Source organism: Oncorhynchus masou, chromosome 14 (genome assembly GCF_036934945.1).
Source record: "Oncorhynchus masou masou isolate Uvic2021 chromosome 14, UVic_Omas_1.1, whole genome shotgun sequence".
NCBI classification, from domain to species: domain Eukaryota; kingdom Metazoa; phylum Chordata; class Actinopteri; order Salmoniformes; family Salmonidae; genus Oncorhynchus; species Oncorhynchus masou.
The window spans coordinates 25,647,861-25,664,504 of NC_088225.1; the positions used below are offsets into that span (position 1 = coordinate 25,647,861).

The 16,644-nt window shown below is 40.3% G+C and overlaps 1 protein-coding gene across 1 annotated transcript; it reads left to right on the forward strand.

The window, feature by feature from the left end:
- The first annotated feature begins 4,498 nt into the window (after positions 1 to 4,498).
- Positions 4,499 to 14,927, forward strand: LOC135554634 (interferon-induced protein 44-like). Its single transcript, XM_064987039.1, has 8 exons — positions 4,499 to 4,646; positions 5,499 to 5,543; positions 10,369 to 10,402; positions 10,745 to 10,946; positions 11,106 to 11,258; positions 11,344 to 11,515; positions 11,661 to 11,761; positions 13,877 to 14,927. The coding sequence occupies exons 1-8, from the start codon at positions 4,514 to 4,516 to the stop codon at positions 14,063 to 14,065; spliced, it is 1,029 nt and encodes a 342-aa protein (XP_064843111.1). The 5' UTR covers positions 4,499 to 4,513; the 3' UTR covers positions 14,066 to 14,927.
- Positions 14,928 to 16,644: the final 1,717 nt, after the last annotated feature.

Consider the following 16,644-nt stretch of genomic DNA (forward strand, 5'->3'; position numbering starts at 1 on the left):
CAAGACATCATACAAAGCATCCGCAACTGTCTGTAAGAGTGTCAAAGATTGAGGCTTTGAATGAAGAGATTGAGATAAAACTGTCAAGTTTGAGTGTTTGTTGCAGCTCTTTCCAGTCGCTAGCTGCAGGGAACTGAAAAGAGGAGCGATCCAGGGATGTGTGTGCTTTGGGGACGTTTAACAGAATGTGACTGGCAGAATGGGTGTTGTATGTGGAGAATAAGGGCTGCAGTATATATCTCAGATAGGGAGGAGTGAGGCCTAAGAGGGCTTTATAAATAAGCATCAACCAGTGGGTCATTGCGATGGGTATACAGAGAGGACCAGTTTACAGAGAAGTATAGAGTGCAGTGATGTGTCCTATAAGGAGCATGGGTGGCAAATCTGATGGCCGAATGGTAAAGAACATCTAGCCGCTCGAGAGCACCCTTACCTGCCGATCTATAAATTATGTCACCGTAATTTAGCATGGGTAGGATGGTCATTTGAATAGTTTGGCAGCTAGGGTGAAAGAGGAGTGATTATGATAGAGGAAACCAAGTCTAGATTTAAATTTAGCCTGCAGCTTTGATATGTGCTGAGAGAAGGACAGTGTACCGTCTAGTCATACTCCCAAGTACTTGTATGAGGTGACTACCTCTAAACCCTCAGAGGTAGTAATCACACCTGTGGGAAGAGGGGCATTCTTCTTACCAAACCACATGACCTTTGTTTTGGAGGTGTTCAGAACAAGGTTAAGGGTAGAGAAAGCTTGTTGGACACTAAGACATCTTTGTCGTAGAGCATTTAACACAACATCTGGGGAGGGGCCAGCTGAGTATAAGACTGTCTCATCTGCATATAAATGGATGAGAGAGTTTCCTACTGCCTGAAGTATGTTGGTTGATGTAATTTGAGAAGAGCGTGGGGCCTATATTTGAGCCTTGGGGTACTCCCTTGGTGACAGGCAGTGGCTGAGACAACATATTTTCAGACTTTATACACTGTACTCATGAGAGAGGTAGTTAGCAAAGCAGGACAAAGACCTCTCAGAGACAGCAATACTCCTTAGCCGGCCCACAAGAATAGAATGGTCTACCATGTCAAAGTCAATAAAAATAGCAGCACAATATTTCTTAAAATCAAGGGCAAATGGTGACATCATTGAGGACATTTAAGGTTGCAGTGACACATCCATAACCTGAGCGGAAACCAGATTGCATACCCGAGAGAATACTATAGACATCAAGAAAGCAGTCAGTTGATTATTGACAAGTTTTTCCAACATTTTTGATAAACAGGGAAAAATAGAAATAGGCCTATAACAATTAGGATCAGCTTGATCTCCACCTTTAAATAAAGGACAAACTGTGGCTGCCTTCCAAGCAATGGGAACCTCTCCAGAAAGGAGAGACAGGTTAAAAAGGTTTAGATAGGCATTGCGATGATAGGGACAGCAACCTTTAAGAAGAAAGGGTCTAAACCATCTGACCCAGATGTGTTTTTGGGATCAAGTTTAAGGAGCTCCTTTAGCACCTCAGACTCAGGGACTACCTGAAGGGAGAAACTTTGTAGCTGGGCAGGGAAAAGAGGGAGAAGCATCGGGGATAGTCGCATAAGAAGGGGTGGGAGATGAGGAAATGTTGGACGGGCAAGGAGGCATGGCTGAGTCATATAGGAATCCTGACTTAATGAAGTGGTGATTAAAGAGCTCAGCCATGTGCTTCTTGTCAGTAACAACCACATCATCAACATTAAGGGACATGGGCAGCTTTGAGGAGGAGGGTTTATTCTCCAGGTCTTTAAACGTTTTCCAGAACTTCTTGGGGTTAGACCCACAGAGAGAGAACTGCTCCGTAAAGTAACTAACTTTGGCCTTCCGGATAGCCTGAGTGCACTTATTTCTCATTTGCCTGAATGAGAGCCAGTCAGCCTGAGTATGCGTGTGCCAAGCCTTTCGCCAAATGCAATTCTTGAGGTGGAGTAATTCTGCAAGATCACGGTCGAACCAGGGGCTGAACATGTTTTTAATTCTAATTTTCTTTATGGGGGCGTGTTTGTTAACAATACCACTGAAAATATCAAAAAAGAAGGTCCAAGCATCTTCGACAGAGGGGATCAAGCTGATACTATACCATTTTACAGAGGCCAGTTCATGAAGGAAGGCTTGCTCATTAAAGTTTTTATGACAAATCTGGACAGGTCATTTCACTGAGCAGCCATTACAAACACAGGCTGTAAAACAGTGTTTCATCTTGATACAGCAAATCGAGGACCCCGTATTCCATAAGGCTAGGCTATGTGGGGTAGCCTCAAGACAAGTCTTGTTTGGGGGCTGCTCTGCACACTCGCCGATGGAGGAAGTTTGCAGGCAGTGCCCTACAATGTACACAGTACTTGTATTATTAAGCAAGTAAATCCAAGACACTCAATTTAGAATGTATGTTACGTTTCGTATGGTATGTATTAATTTGCGGATGTCCATCACCCATTTTGTATGATATGTTAGGAATAACAATTTGTATTATATGCATCGAATTTGCAAAACATAGAATATGTTATGAATTTGCTAAATTTACAATATGTTACAAAATCTGCAAAACTTATGTTATGAATTCTAGCTAGGTGGCTATGATAATAATGTTAGCTAGCTGGTTAAAGTTAGCTAGTCAGCTAGCTTGCTAAATAGCGATTTTCATAAATGAACTTTGTCTCTACATTAACTAACAAATTCCTCTTAACTGTACATTTTTTGCATGATTCGTTATGACGTTTTAATAACTTACATTTGCTTCCATCCTAGTATTTTTGTCAGCCATCTTTCCTGAAGAATGTCTCCAGCCCAGGGTCGCATACCGTCAAATTAGTCATGGGAACCACTCGATATGATTGGTCATAGCCAAGTGGTCATCGCAGGTGATTTGCATAAAGACATTTTTCTTTTTCACATCCTTCCACGCCACGTTTATGCCACCCAATGGTCCCCCGCCCTCTCCACTTCCCAAGGCTTTTCTTCCATCGATAAAAAATGGGAAGCGGTGTTTCACCGCACGGCACCACATGCTAGTATACACGGCGGGGCAAAAGAGATTTCATTGTCTGCTTATACACCCCCTTTATTTATCCTACAGTTCTGACTTGGTGTACAGGGATAATACTGTAAGAACATCCCATGTTCTGAATTCTGTCCTGTACATTTCAAAAGTCTTAACTTGCTCATTAATGTCTTAATTGAAATGACGGATTGCCTCTTATCCACTCGTCTATCCCTTATGCCATAGTTTGTACATCTCAATTTTCAGTAGAAACCACATTAGTTTAAGCAAGTCAGCCATATCCGCTATGTTTCTTAAAACGGCAGTAAATGAGGTTGAATATCTGTTTCGTTTCCAGACAAGACTCCGGAAGTCACGGATCAGTCGGATAGTCAGTTTTAAGAGGGTATGTCCAGAGTAGTGATGCTAGATGGGCGTGCGGGTGCAGGCAGCAATTGGTTGAAGAGCATGCATTTAGTTCTATTTTCATTTAAGAGCAGTTGGAGGCCACGGAAGGAGTGTTGTATGGCATTGAAGCTCATCTGGAGATTTGTTAACACAGTGTCCAAAGAACGGCCAGAAGTGTACAGAATGATGTCATCTGCGTAGAGGTGGATCAGAGAATCTCCAGAAGCAAGAGCGACATCATTGACGTATACAGAGAAAAGAGTCGGCCAGTAGGGAAAGGGGGATCAGTAGGGAAAGGGGGATCAGTGGGGAAAGGGGGGAAACCTAGTGTTGTACAACTGAATGCATTCAACTGAAATGTGTCTTCCGCATTTAGTATGGTGTTAATCAGTGGAAGCTGCTGAGGGGAGGACGGCTCATAATAATGGCTGGAACTGAGCGATTGAATGGCATCAAACACATGGAAACCATCTTATCGCATTCCTCTTAATCCGCTCCAGCCATTACTACTAGACTGACCTCCCCAATTAAGGTGCCACCAAACTCCTGTGGTATTTATACATTATGTAGTTGTAATTTTGCATTGTATTTTTACAATATGAAACCCACCAAAAAATGTATTTCTGCAGGAAATAGCATATAAAAACAGATTTCCTTTTAGAAGTTTATATATATATATATATTTTTTTTTTAAATAATTAAATCCTCCTGTGACAAAACTGGTCAAATGACTGTCCAACATTTGTGTGCTCTGATAGCATCATTTATGATTTTATTAATCTGCTTGTTCCATGTTTCAGTCTAATGACCTTCATCAGGAATTATTTTTTGAAAAATATTCTGTTACTAGCTTGATTTGAAATTCATAGCAACAGCAAGCACATGTTAGACTTGATGTCTGTCTAAGATTAGATATGTCGAACTGAGGAGTGTGAGGTCTAAAGAAGTCATGTGATTTATTAGCTCCACCTGGATCTGGTCTTTTTCCTGTTTTTCCAGTTTAGCATTTGTTATCAAGCACCTTCATTCATTGGTTTATAGAAGTCATGTGATTTACCAGAAGCGCATAGTATAAATTAAGATGGACATGCATGATGCAGACACACACAAAAAAAAATATATATATATATTATCAGAGGGGTGTGAAAAGTAGTGTCAATATAGCCTTGACACTTATTTGGGACATCATTGAATACTTGAGAGATCTTATTCTTTGGATAACAGGTATAGACCATTTTTTGTAAATTTGTTTATTTTATATTATAATAATTGTATCATTGGTGTTATGTTTACAAATTAGGCATACATTATATAGTTACTTATTTTGATACAGTGTTTGACCACATATTTTAAAGGGATATTTAACTCAAAAAGTATCTTTTAGTGTTTTCTTAATTTGTCCAATGTTGATATGGTCCCAGAAAATTGTGCATTAGTAGTAATATGGGGTGGCAGGGTAGCCTAGTGGTTAGAGCGTTGAACTAGTAACCGGAGGGTTTCAAGTTCAAACTCCCGAGCTGACAAGGTACAAATCTGTCCTTCTGCCCCTGAACAGGCAGTTAACCCACTGTTCCTAGGCCGTCATTGAAAATAAGAATTTGTTCTTAACTGACTTGCCTAGTAAAATTAAAATAAATAAAAAATATTTGAAGATAATGGTAGAGCACTTTCAGTTAAAATCCAAAAATGTGATTGAGATGCATTTTGCACGCAACACTCACATAGTCTGAGCAGACCTGGGTAAAAAATATTAGCTATATAAAATAATACAAACTCCAGCACACAGGTAATCTTGATTACGACAAATTAATGGATCTTTTAACTATTGTTTCAGTCTTGGTTGACCTTCATCAGGGTAGCTAAATAAAGTGCCCCTGAAATATTTTAAGTATTGGACAGTATGTATTTGACCCCAGGTCTGAGTCTGTGATACAGTCAGGGTTAGTTAGAGTCACACCTGTTTACAGAAGTTGTGGCAGACAAGACAGAAGTGTTAGTAAAAGTAGGAGACTGATCGGTGTGTGGGTGGGTAGTCTGTTTTATGCACAGTAACTCCATTGGACTTTGTCTTTAAAGGGATGTGGCTGTTTAAATCAACTACACCACCTATCCCTACTGCAGGTAAGTTGTAGTGTGTTTGTATGTACAGTATGCTGTCTCTGTTCCTGTATCGGTTGAACTCAGTTCACGTCCTATGTGTCTGGTGCATCATAGCAGCTCGGCACATGATTTTATGCCAACCTCTTTATTTGCTCACTACAGGACCATTTACTTATAAAAATACAAAAATATAAACCATCAAATTCACAGAAAAACATTTTCATAATACATCAGGACGCACACACAAAATTGTAATGTGAAGGTTGGTGGTTCTATGTGGAATCATAATGACTCAAAAAACCCTTGGAGCTCTTCAATGTTTTTTTGCAGTTCACAAAAGGGTTCTTTGGTTTTTTAGTGATAATTAAAATGTAGGGGAGGTAGCTTATTCAAATATTATATGACTATGGCCAGTGACAGTGTCTTGTGAAAGAGTCGCATAACCTTGTGTCAATTGAGAACGGATGTGGATGAAAAAAGTTTTGGCTCAATAATCTATAAGGTCCAAATCAGGATGATCCATACTTCTTCGAAAATATTTATACCAATTTATTAAACTTACAGGCAACAAACAATCAAATCACTATTGTGGGAGACCATAACAGTGTTAAGTACCTGAATGGACCGTAATGGAAATCACTCTATAAACTATCATCACCGTACCCTTAAGGAAATCACAAATAGTATGGACATATTAGAAATTGTGGATTTTTGGAGACTAGTGAGATAAACATGAAGGAGACTTAATCAAGCTCGTCGTCTTGACTACTTACTAGTCTCTTTCTCTCTTGCATCAAAGGTTTAAAAAGTTTTAATAGGAGACAGAATGTGATCGGATAATTATCTAATTGGCCTTCACATAACTCTCATAGAATTTTCACGTGGACAAGGATATTGGAAATTTACCCAAAGTTTACTGGAGGACAATTTATTTTTAATTAAGACAAAATAATTTATAACAGAATTTTCCAGTGCAATATACAATACCAGTCAAAGTTTGGTTCACCTACTCATTCCGTTTTCTTTTTTTATTTATAATTTTTTTACTATCTTCTCTATACCACCCTACCTTGTCACAACACAACTGATTGTCTCAAACGCATTAAGAAGGAAAGAAATTCCACAAATTAACTTTGAACAAGGTACACCTGTTAATTGAAATGCATTCCAGGTAACGACCTCATGAAGCTGGTTGAGAGAATGCCAAGAGTGTGCAAAGCTGTCATCAAGGCAAAGGGTGGCTACTTTGAAGAATCTGTATTTGAAAATATATTTTGAATTGTTTAACACTTTTTTGGTTACTACATGATTCCATACGTGTTATTTCATAGTTTTGATGTCTTGACTATTATTCTACAATGTAGAAAATAGTAAAAATAAAGAAAAACCCTTGAATGAGTAGGTGTGTCGAAAACGTTTGACTGGTACTGTAGGTTCAGCAAATCCCTTATTGTTTGGGATACCTTTAAATGTACCTTCAGGGGTAATTCAATTCATGTGCAGGTGTTGTTACACGTGGTCTTCCACTGCGAGGACGATCAGCTGTCCGTCCTGTCTCCCTGAATTATAAACTCAGCGATGTCTTCAACTGGCATGTGTAAATATTTGTATGAACATCTCAACTTAGACATAAAATTAACGGACATTGCAATGTATTGTAACCCTGGCCACATCTGCAGTCCTCATGCCTCCTTGCAGCATGCCTAAGGCACGTTCACGCAGATGAGCAGGGACCCTGGGCATCTTTCTTTTGATGAGCAGGGACCCTGGGCATCTTTCTTTTGGTGTTTTTCAGAGTCAGTAGAAAGGCCTCTTTAGTGTCCTAAGTTTTCATAACTGTGACCTTAATTGCCTACCATCTGTAAGCTGTTAGTGTCTTAACGACCATTCCATAGGTGTATGTTCATTAATTGTTTATGGTTCATTGAACAAGCATGGGAAACAGTGTTTAAACCCTTTACAATGAAGATCTGTGACATTATTTAGATTTTTACACATTTTTACAATCTTTTTTTGCTGAGTTTATTTTAAAAGAGGAAGCTAAATATTTTAAGCAGATGTTCTCTTTTCCATTTCTTCCTGACCCTCCGAATGACATTTACTGTAAGTCATTATTTCCAAATAATAAAAAATTGAAAATTAACAAATGTAGCCTTTTTAGACATACTATTGTTTTCTTGTTTAAACTACTCCTATAGAAATGGTGGTCTGTCAGATACACACTAGGAAGTTCTGATGTCACTATTATTAAAACAAGACCCAGGTGGCAAATATAATGATCCAGTCTGTCTAAAAATCTGGAAGCACTTCAATGTTGTGATGCAAAAATACTTGCGAAATGCATAGTAAACACCTGGATTTACCAGACAGGTTTTTTACATGGAGGAAACATTGGAGATAATGTACGGCAACTACTATAAATAATAGATAAACATGAAACATCTAAGAAGGGTGTCCACTGTCACCATATTTAATCATAATGGCCATCGAAATTGTTCTCAAGTAGATTAGTAAGAAAAGCTCATCCATTGTTTAAAAATGTCATTTTTGCATTTGTGCAGATTGCCATGTCCCATTTCCAATTAATTGAAAATTGAACTTTTTTCAAAGTATCTCTCTTTTTCAAACTAACATTGCAGAGCTGGCTACAATTTACATTTCATCCCCCTGAAAAGATACAACAAATATTATGGCTGAATTCAAATGTGCTGTTCGATAAAAGACCCGTATTTATGGAAAAGATGTTTGAAAAGGGTATTTTGTTTTTAAATGATATTGTAAATTGGAATGGTAGTCAAGGCTCAGGAGAAGACCCAGATGACGACAGATTCAAAGTCACAAAAGTTTATTACAAAAACAGGTGGGTCAGGCAAATGACAGGTCAAGGGCAGGCAGAGGTCAGTTATCCAGGGTGGTGTGATACGGTACAGAACGGCAGGCGGGATCAAGGTCAGGGCAGGCAGAATGGTCAAAACCGGGAAAAGTAATAAACTAGAACTAGCGCAAGCCAGGAGCATGGGAAAAACCGCTGATAGGCTTGATGAAACAAAACGAACTGGCAACAGACAACACAGGTACAAATACGCTGGGGATAATGCGGAAGATGGGCGACACAGGGAGGGGGTGGAGATAAGCACAAAGACAGGTGAAACAGATCAAGGTGTGACAGGTAGAGTTATGTATTTCATGAAGCAATCAGAAGGTCTCAATCCAAGATTACAACAAATTGATTACAGCATTACCCCAAAAATGGTGGAGGCAGGTGGCAGCGGGAGGAAGTAGGGAACTGGTCTGTCTGCCTAATATAAAGGATCAAAACTGGGGAGGAATAAAAATAGCATAAATAGGAAAGTATACCAGTTTCATTTGAGGACCGGGATGTTGATAGCTGTGCCATAGAGATTTTGATTTACTGATTCCATGGTACAGGGTGTATGAGTTGATATATAAGATTCAAGACTTTTCAGCAAAAATGATTTTACAGAATTCTTGTCACCAACAAAATGTTGAATATTTGGGGCATACAATCATTGCAGCTCTGCAGATTTTGTTGTGAGGATACAGAATCAATAGACCATTTGTTTTGGTATTGCCCCTAGGTAGCCCGTTTCTGTCTCAGGTTCGGGAATGGTTGAAAATGCATAACATTGATCTAAAATTGACCCTAGAAATAGTAATGGTGGGAGATCTGGAGAGACCGGGTTTGCCAGTTACTAATATACTATTACTCTTAGTAAAAGTACTTATCTTCAACTCGCAATCTGTGGATTCTAATCAATTATAAGGATTCAAATTGTATGTTAAATATCACAGAATAGTTGAAAGATATATGGTGCATAGAAATCCGAAGAGGGTGTATGGCAGAGATGGGTGGGATGGGATGAGGGAAGCTGAGGGTTGGGATGTGCAATTGGAGACAAGTGTGAGTAGAGTTACTGGGCTAGGGATAGAATGATGGTCAAAGTACAAAAATAACGTTGAAATAAAACAGAACAAAAAGTAAGTTTGAATGACACGGAGGGACACTGTTGCTACAACTAATGCCTGTTTGCCCAAGGCTGATGCTGCGCAGGTGTTTGTACACATGCATATACAAACACTCTCATTCAAGTGCACATACACGGACACTCATACACACGTGTAAATAGTGCCATACATGCACTCAAACATATTCAGTTGGACTTGATGTCTTTTGTTTTTTATTACTGTTTTCCTTTGTTGGTTGTTGGTGCTTTGGGGGATGTGGGCTTGGGGAATTATAAAACATTGGATGGGAGTCTGTTAGATGACAATGTGATGTAAATGTTGAGCGGTTTTACTGCATGTTTTAAATAAATGTTTAAAAAAAAATAAAAAAATAGAGAACAGTTGACTAAATGGTTTTCGATTCTCTCCTCAGGAACTCTCAGCTGTTCCAGTGGTAGCTCACATGATTCAACTTGTCAATTAACACATTAGCTATGGTATTTTAACCATATAAAATGGCTGACCAGAATAAAAACCCTGTATAACCATGGATCAAATTAATCTACAAAGAACATTGCAGATTGAGAAGGGTTCTATAAATAAACTTTCACCATAAAAGTTCTATAAAGAAGCATAAAAGCTCTTCTATAAAGTTCCAAAAGAGTTGTAACCATAGCAGAACCTTTGTTGGTGCTATGTAGCTTCTTCACATATCCTTCAAAAAAGGGTTCTATATAGTACCAAAAAGGTTTCCGCTATGGTTATAAGCCAAAGAACCCCTATCTGGTACTATTTAGAATTTGTTTTGTTAGTATGATCCAATGTCATAGTAGTATATCATAGTATATTGCATTTATATCTACTTATGTTTGTTTAACAGTTTTTGAAAAGGAATGGAGGATCACACCCTGGGGGTACGTTTAAAAATACTGTGTACACTGTTCACCTCCCATCGAAACCTAACATTTGACTAAATGGCATCATTCCAAGTGTGTCTATTTGTTTAAAAGGTACTCTCGGTAATATGACAGCATCATACAAATGGGGCGACTTCCTGCTTACAGACATGCAGTAACAACAATAAAACAGACTGCAAACCAACCAAAACGGCCACTTCTGGCTCGTCACAAATTATGCCTTCCCAATTTATGTGTCAGTCTTGGCACACGCTGTTGATTTCTGTAAGCAGGAAACCGCCTGCTGTGTCATGTTCGCTGAGTCTACCTCTAAATTTGTTCTCTACTCCCCTACGACAGTCAGAAAGAGGTAATACTGCAGAGATTGAAAGACTATGTTCCCGGAAACCCTGAAATTAAGAGTATCCGAGTCTTCCTCCATGGACCAGTCGGAGCGGGCAAGTCCAGCCTTATCAACTTCATCAACAGTGTCTTTCAGGGTCACACTACCAGCATTGCACTAGCTGACAGTGCTATTGCAGGTGAAAGCTTCACCAAAAAAGTTAGTTATTTACCAAGTATTATATGAAACCCATTGATTGAAACCACAACATTACCACAAATGCCTATGAACTATTCTGAATTATTACTGCAAACTCAAAATTGCAATGCTTTCAAATCTGCAAACAATTCATTAGAAATGCCACATCCTATTTTACAGTACCAAACCCACAAAATTGGAAAAGGGAAACATGGAATCTACTACCCCATTGTCTTCAATGATGTCATGGGTCTGGAGGAAAGCAGTGGCAAAGGTGTGCATAAGGATGACATCATCAACGCCCTAAAGGGCCATGTAAAAGAGGGTCACAAGGTAAAAAAAAACAATATCACCAAGGAATCTGTTTCAGTCAGTTAGTATTGATTAAAACACATTTTTATTCCTCATCCTTGGCTAGTTTAATCCCGTGTCACCATTAACAGAAGAGGATCCTGGCTACATAAAGATCCCCAGTTCAGAAGACAGAGTTCACTGTCTGGTCATTGTCATGCCAGCTGATAAAATGGCTTTCTTGAGAGAAGGTGTTATCCAGAAGATGAGGGACGTCAGACTAGCTGCCGCTGATATGGGTAAGAGGGCAAAATGTTGTTTAGTAGTACTTGTTGGCTATACAAACGAATAGTATTATAGGTGTACTGTGTCATTGAGTATGAACATCATTGCATTGCCTGGAGAGAAAAAGGACTGTTGGATTAAATCAGTTTGCTCTGGCAGGGATTCCACAAATGGTTATTCTCACCAGAGTGGATGAAGCCTGTCCATTGGTGAAGAAAGACCTGAAAAACATCTATCTGAGCAAGTACATAAAGGAGAAGGTGAGTAAAAAAAATGCTTCCATACTAGAATACTTTATTATAAGACAATAATCCCTAGACACACACACACATATATACAATGCTCTAAAAAATAAAGGGAACACTAAAATAACACATCCTAGATCTGAATGAATGAAATATTCTTATTAAATACTTTTATTCTTTACATAGTTGAATGTGCTGACAACAAAATCACACAAAAATGATCAATGGAAATCAAATTTATCAACCCATGGAGGTCTGGATTTGGAGTCACACTCAAAATTAAAGTGGAAAACCACACTACAGGCTGATCCAACTTTGATGTAATGTCCTTAAAACAAGTCAAAATGAGGCTCAGTAGTGTGTGTGGCCTCCACGTGCCTGTATGAACTCCCTACAACGCCTGGGCATGCTCCTGATGAGGTGGCGGATGGTCTCCTGAGGGATCTCCTCCCAGACCTGGACTAAAGCATCCGCCAACTCCTGGACAGTCTGTGGTGCAACGTGGCGTTAGTGGATGGAGCGAGACATGATGTCCCAGATGTGCTCAATTGGATTCAGGTCTGGGGAACGGGCGGGCCAGTCCATAGCATCAATGCCTTCCTCTTGCAGGAACTGCTGACACACTCCAGCCACATGAGGTCTAGCATTGTCTTGCATTAGGAGGAACCTAGGGCCAACCGCACCAGCATATGGTCTCACAAGGGGTCTGAGGACCTCATCTTGGTACCTAATGGCAGTCAGGCTACCTCTGGCGAGCACATGTAGGGCTCTGCAGGCCCCCAAAGAAATGCCACCCCACACCATGACTGACCCACCGCCAAACCGGTCATGCTGGAGGATGTTGCAGGCAGCAGAACGTTCTCCATGGCGTCTCCAGACTCTGTCATGTCTGTCACGTGCTCAGTGTGAACCTGCTTTCACCTGTGAAGAGCACAGGGCGCCAGTGGCGAATTCTCTGGCAAATGCCAAACGTCCTGAATGGTGTTGGGCTGTAAGCACAACCCCCACCTGTGGACGTTGGGCCCTCATACCACCCTCATGGAGTCTGTTTCTGACCGTTTGAGCAGACGCATGCACATTTGTGGCCTGCTGGAGGTCATTTTGCAGGGCTCTGGCAGTGCTCTTCCTGCTCCTCCTTGCACAAAGGTGGAGGTAGCGGTCCTGCTGCTGGGTTGTTGCCCTCCTACGGCCTCCTCCACGTCTCCTGATGTACTGGCCTGTCTCCTGGTAGCGCCTCCATGCTCTGGACGCTACGCTGACAGACACAGCAAACCTTCTTGCCACAGCTCGCATTGATGTGCCATCCTGGATGAGCTGCACTACCTGAGCCACTTGTGTGGGTTGTAGACTCCGTCTCATGCTACCACTAGAGTAAAAGCACCGCCATCATTCAAAAGTGACCAAAACATCAGCCAGGAAGCATAGGAACTGAGAAGTGGTATGTGGTCACCACCTGCAGAACCACTCCTTTATTGGGGGTATCTTGCTAGTTGCCTATAATTTCCACCTGTTGTCTATTCCATTTGCACAACAGCATTTGAAATTTATTGTCAATCCGTGTTGCTTCCTAAGTGGACAGTTTGATTTCACAGAAGTGTGATTGACTTGGAGTTACATTGTGTTGTTTAAGTGTTCCCTTTATTTTTTTGAGCAGTGTATATATAGATATAGGCTACTGTCACACTGGTATAAAGGATTTGTAGACAGGTGCAGGAATACATAATAGGACGTTTTAATATACCCAAAACAAACACACATACAAAACACTGGGATGTACCCAAACCTTGTAGAACGACACGGGACCCGTAATACACAATGCACAAAACACGCAGCACAACCACTGAACCAACGCATAGGTACTCACACAACCAACGGACATGGGAACAATAACTAACGATACAACGGTGAACAGAGGGCACATATATACAATTACTAATGAGGGGAAAATAGGAACCAGGTGTGCGTAATTAGACAGTCTGGGGTTGGTGGTAATGAACCAGTTCAGTGAAACCTAGAAGGCCGGTGACGTCGACCTCCGGACCTGGTGACCAGAATGAGCAGCAGTACCGGGGGGATCCATGACAGCTACAGCTCATTCCATTGCATTCCAACTGTATTCTTTCATTGCAGATGGAGCAGTGCAGTGCCAAACTGGGAGTACCAGTGAACTGCATCCTGCCGGTGAAGAACTACCATGAGGAAATTGACTTGAATGAAGACATGGATGTGCTGCTATTGAGAGCACTGAGGCAGATGGTGGACTTTGCAGATGACTTCATCAAAAATATCCCTCTCAAAATAACCCCACAAGGTAACTGAGGATGCATGTAGATTAGGGCTGACCCCATTTAGTCGACTGGTCGATTAATTGGTCGATATGCTATTGGTCGTCGAATTGTTTAGTCCAGCTGTTTTTTTTTATGGCATGTCTTGATTGACGCCTGTCTCAGTGGACTAATCTATTGCAGAGGCCGTGGGGATGTCACACCAGTATCACTAGTAGTACATTTACCATTAATTCCCAGAATTTCTAATCTACATTGTTTTTTTGGTGACTGTAATTTCTGTTAATGTATTCAATATATTATTATTAGTCTTTTACAGTTCTCATTGTTGAGCGGACACATTATTTGTCATAAAATAGATCTACCTGATTACTTCTTATTCCTTGTGCAAATAGCCTACAGCTGTGTCTGTCCAGAGCTCACTGGTGCCGGAAACTCTGAGGGTCCAGAATATTTTATACAATGTTTTCATTTGTTGGCTTTAGTTATTTTACATAATTGGGAATGGCAATAGAAGTTACTTAAAAATTTGAATACTTTTCATTTAGATTTAGATATCATTTTAATTAATCACATGACAATGATTACGATATGACGACTTTATTAATAAAACAAATTAAACTGTTCCACGAAAATGTGCATATTAAAATCATAACTGGCACGCAGATTGGTAGAAATGGTAAGATAAACTGGCACTCCAAATGGAAAAGGTTGCCGACCCCCTGGTGAAGCACATTACCGACAACGGAGCATAATGGCAGAATCTGCAAAGGCCAGCAGCAGTGGGAGGAGGTGGTTCGGGAACAGGTTTTCACTTTGTAACACAATAAAATGTGAAGAAATCCAAGGGATATGATTACTTTTTCAAGGCACTGTATATAAATCATTGTCTCAGACGATTGTCTTTTGTTTGGCTTTTGTTGGTTTTGGTTTTGGAGAAATGTCCCCCTCTCGCTATGCTCTTTTAGTAAATCACATGATCACATCAAACGTCTGTTAGAGACCTCAGACATCTCTAATCTGTGCTTCCTTTTCACATGAACATGGAATCAAGTAATAGAAAGAAATGTTAGAAGATAAATCTTGATGAAGGTCATAAGACTGAAACCTGGATTAAACAGATAGGAAAATGTATTCAATTGTTTTTTTCCCTCATCAATCTACACACAATGCCCCATAATGACAAAACAAAAACAGGGTTTTCGAAATCTATAAAACTGAAATATTTTATTTTTCAAAAGTATTCAGACCCTTTACTCAGTACTTTGTTGAAGCACCTTTGGCAGCGATTACAGCATTGCGTTCTTGGGTATGATGCTACAAGCTTGGCACACCTGTATTTGGGGAGTTTCTCCCATTCTTCTCTGCAGATCCTCTCAAGCTCAGTCAGGTTGGATGGGGAGCGTTGACTGCCTCGCCTGGTTCACCAACTACTTCTCAGAGTTCAGTGTGTCAAATCGGAGTGCCTGTTGTCCGGACCTCAGACAGTCTCCATGGGGGTGCCACATCATTCAAATCTCGGGCCGAGTCTTTCTCTGTATACAATATATCAATGATGTCGCTCTTGCTGCTGGTGATTCTCTGATCCACCTCTACGCAGACGACACCATTCTGTATACATCTGGCCCTTCTTTAGACACTGTGCTATCAAACCTCCATACAAGCTTCAACGCCATACAACTCTCCTTCCGTGGCCTCCATCTGCTTATAAATGCAAGTAAAACTAAGTGCATGCTCTTCAACCGATTGCTGCCCGCACCCTCCCGCCGACTGGAATCACTACTCTGGACGGTTCTGACCTAGAATATGTGGATAACTACAAATACCTAGGTGTCTGGTTAGCCTGTAAACTGTGAGTGTTGCAACCTAGGAAAGACAATATTTATGTGTTATGTGCTTCAGCACTCGGAGGTCCCGTTCTGTGAATTTGTGCGGCCTACCACTTCGCGGCAGAGCCGTTATTGCTCTTAGACGTTTCCACTTCACAATAACAGCACTTACAGTGGGCAGCTCTAGCAAGGTAAAAATTTGACAAACTGACTTGTTGGAATGGATGTGTCCTATGACGGTGTCACGTTGAAAGTCACTGAGCTCTTCAGTACGGCCATTCTACTTTCAATGTTTGTCTTTGGAGATTGCATGGCTGTGTGCTCGATTTTATACACTTGTCAGCAATGGGTGTGGCTGAAAAAGCTGAATCCAGTAATTTGATGGGGTGTCCACATACTTTTATATTAATGTATCGCTCAGATATAGGACAGACACTTCAAAACAAACTTCTTTTAGAATATTTTGGGGGGACTATCTGTTGTTCCATGTAGTGAATCTGTAATTCCATGTGTTTGTATGGGCTAATAGCAGTAATGCCAAATCCAATTTTTCAAAAAATAATTGTATACTTAATTTAAGATCTGTGTGCTCTATTGATGTTTGTTTTGATCTGAGTTTGATTATACCTAGAAATTACTAGAGGTACATGCCATGTTTGTTTTGTGAAAAGATTTACGTGCGACTCTTTTCTATATTCCCCCTTTCGGGGAATAACATTTTGGAAGCACTTCTGAGATGAATGCGCCTAGGATCGTCTCCACAAGATACGAAGACCCCTCAACT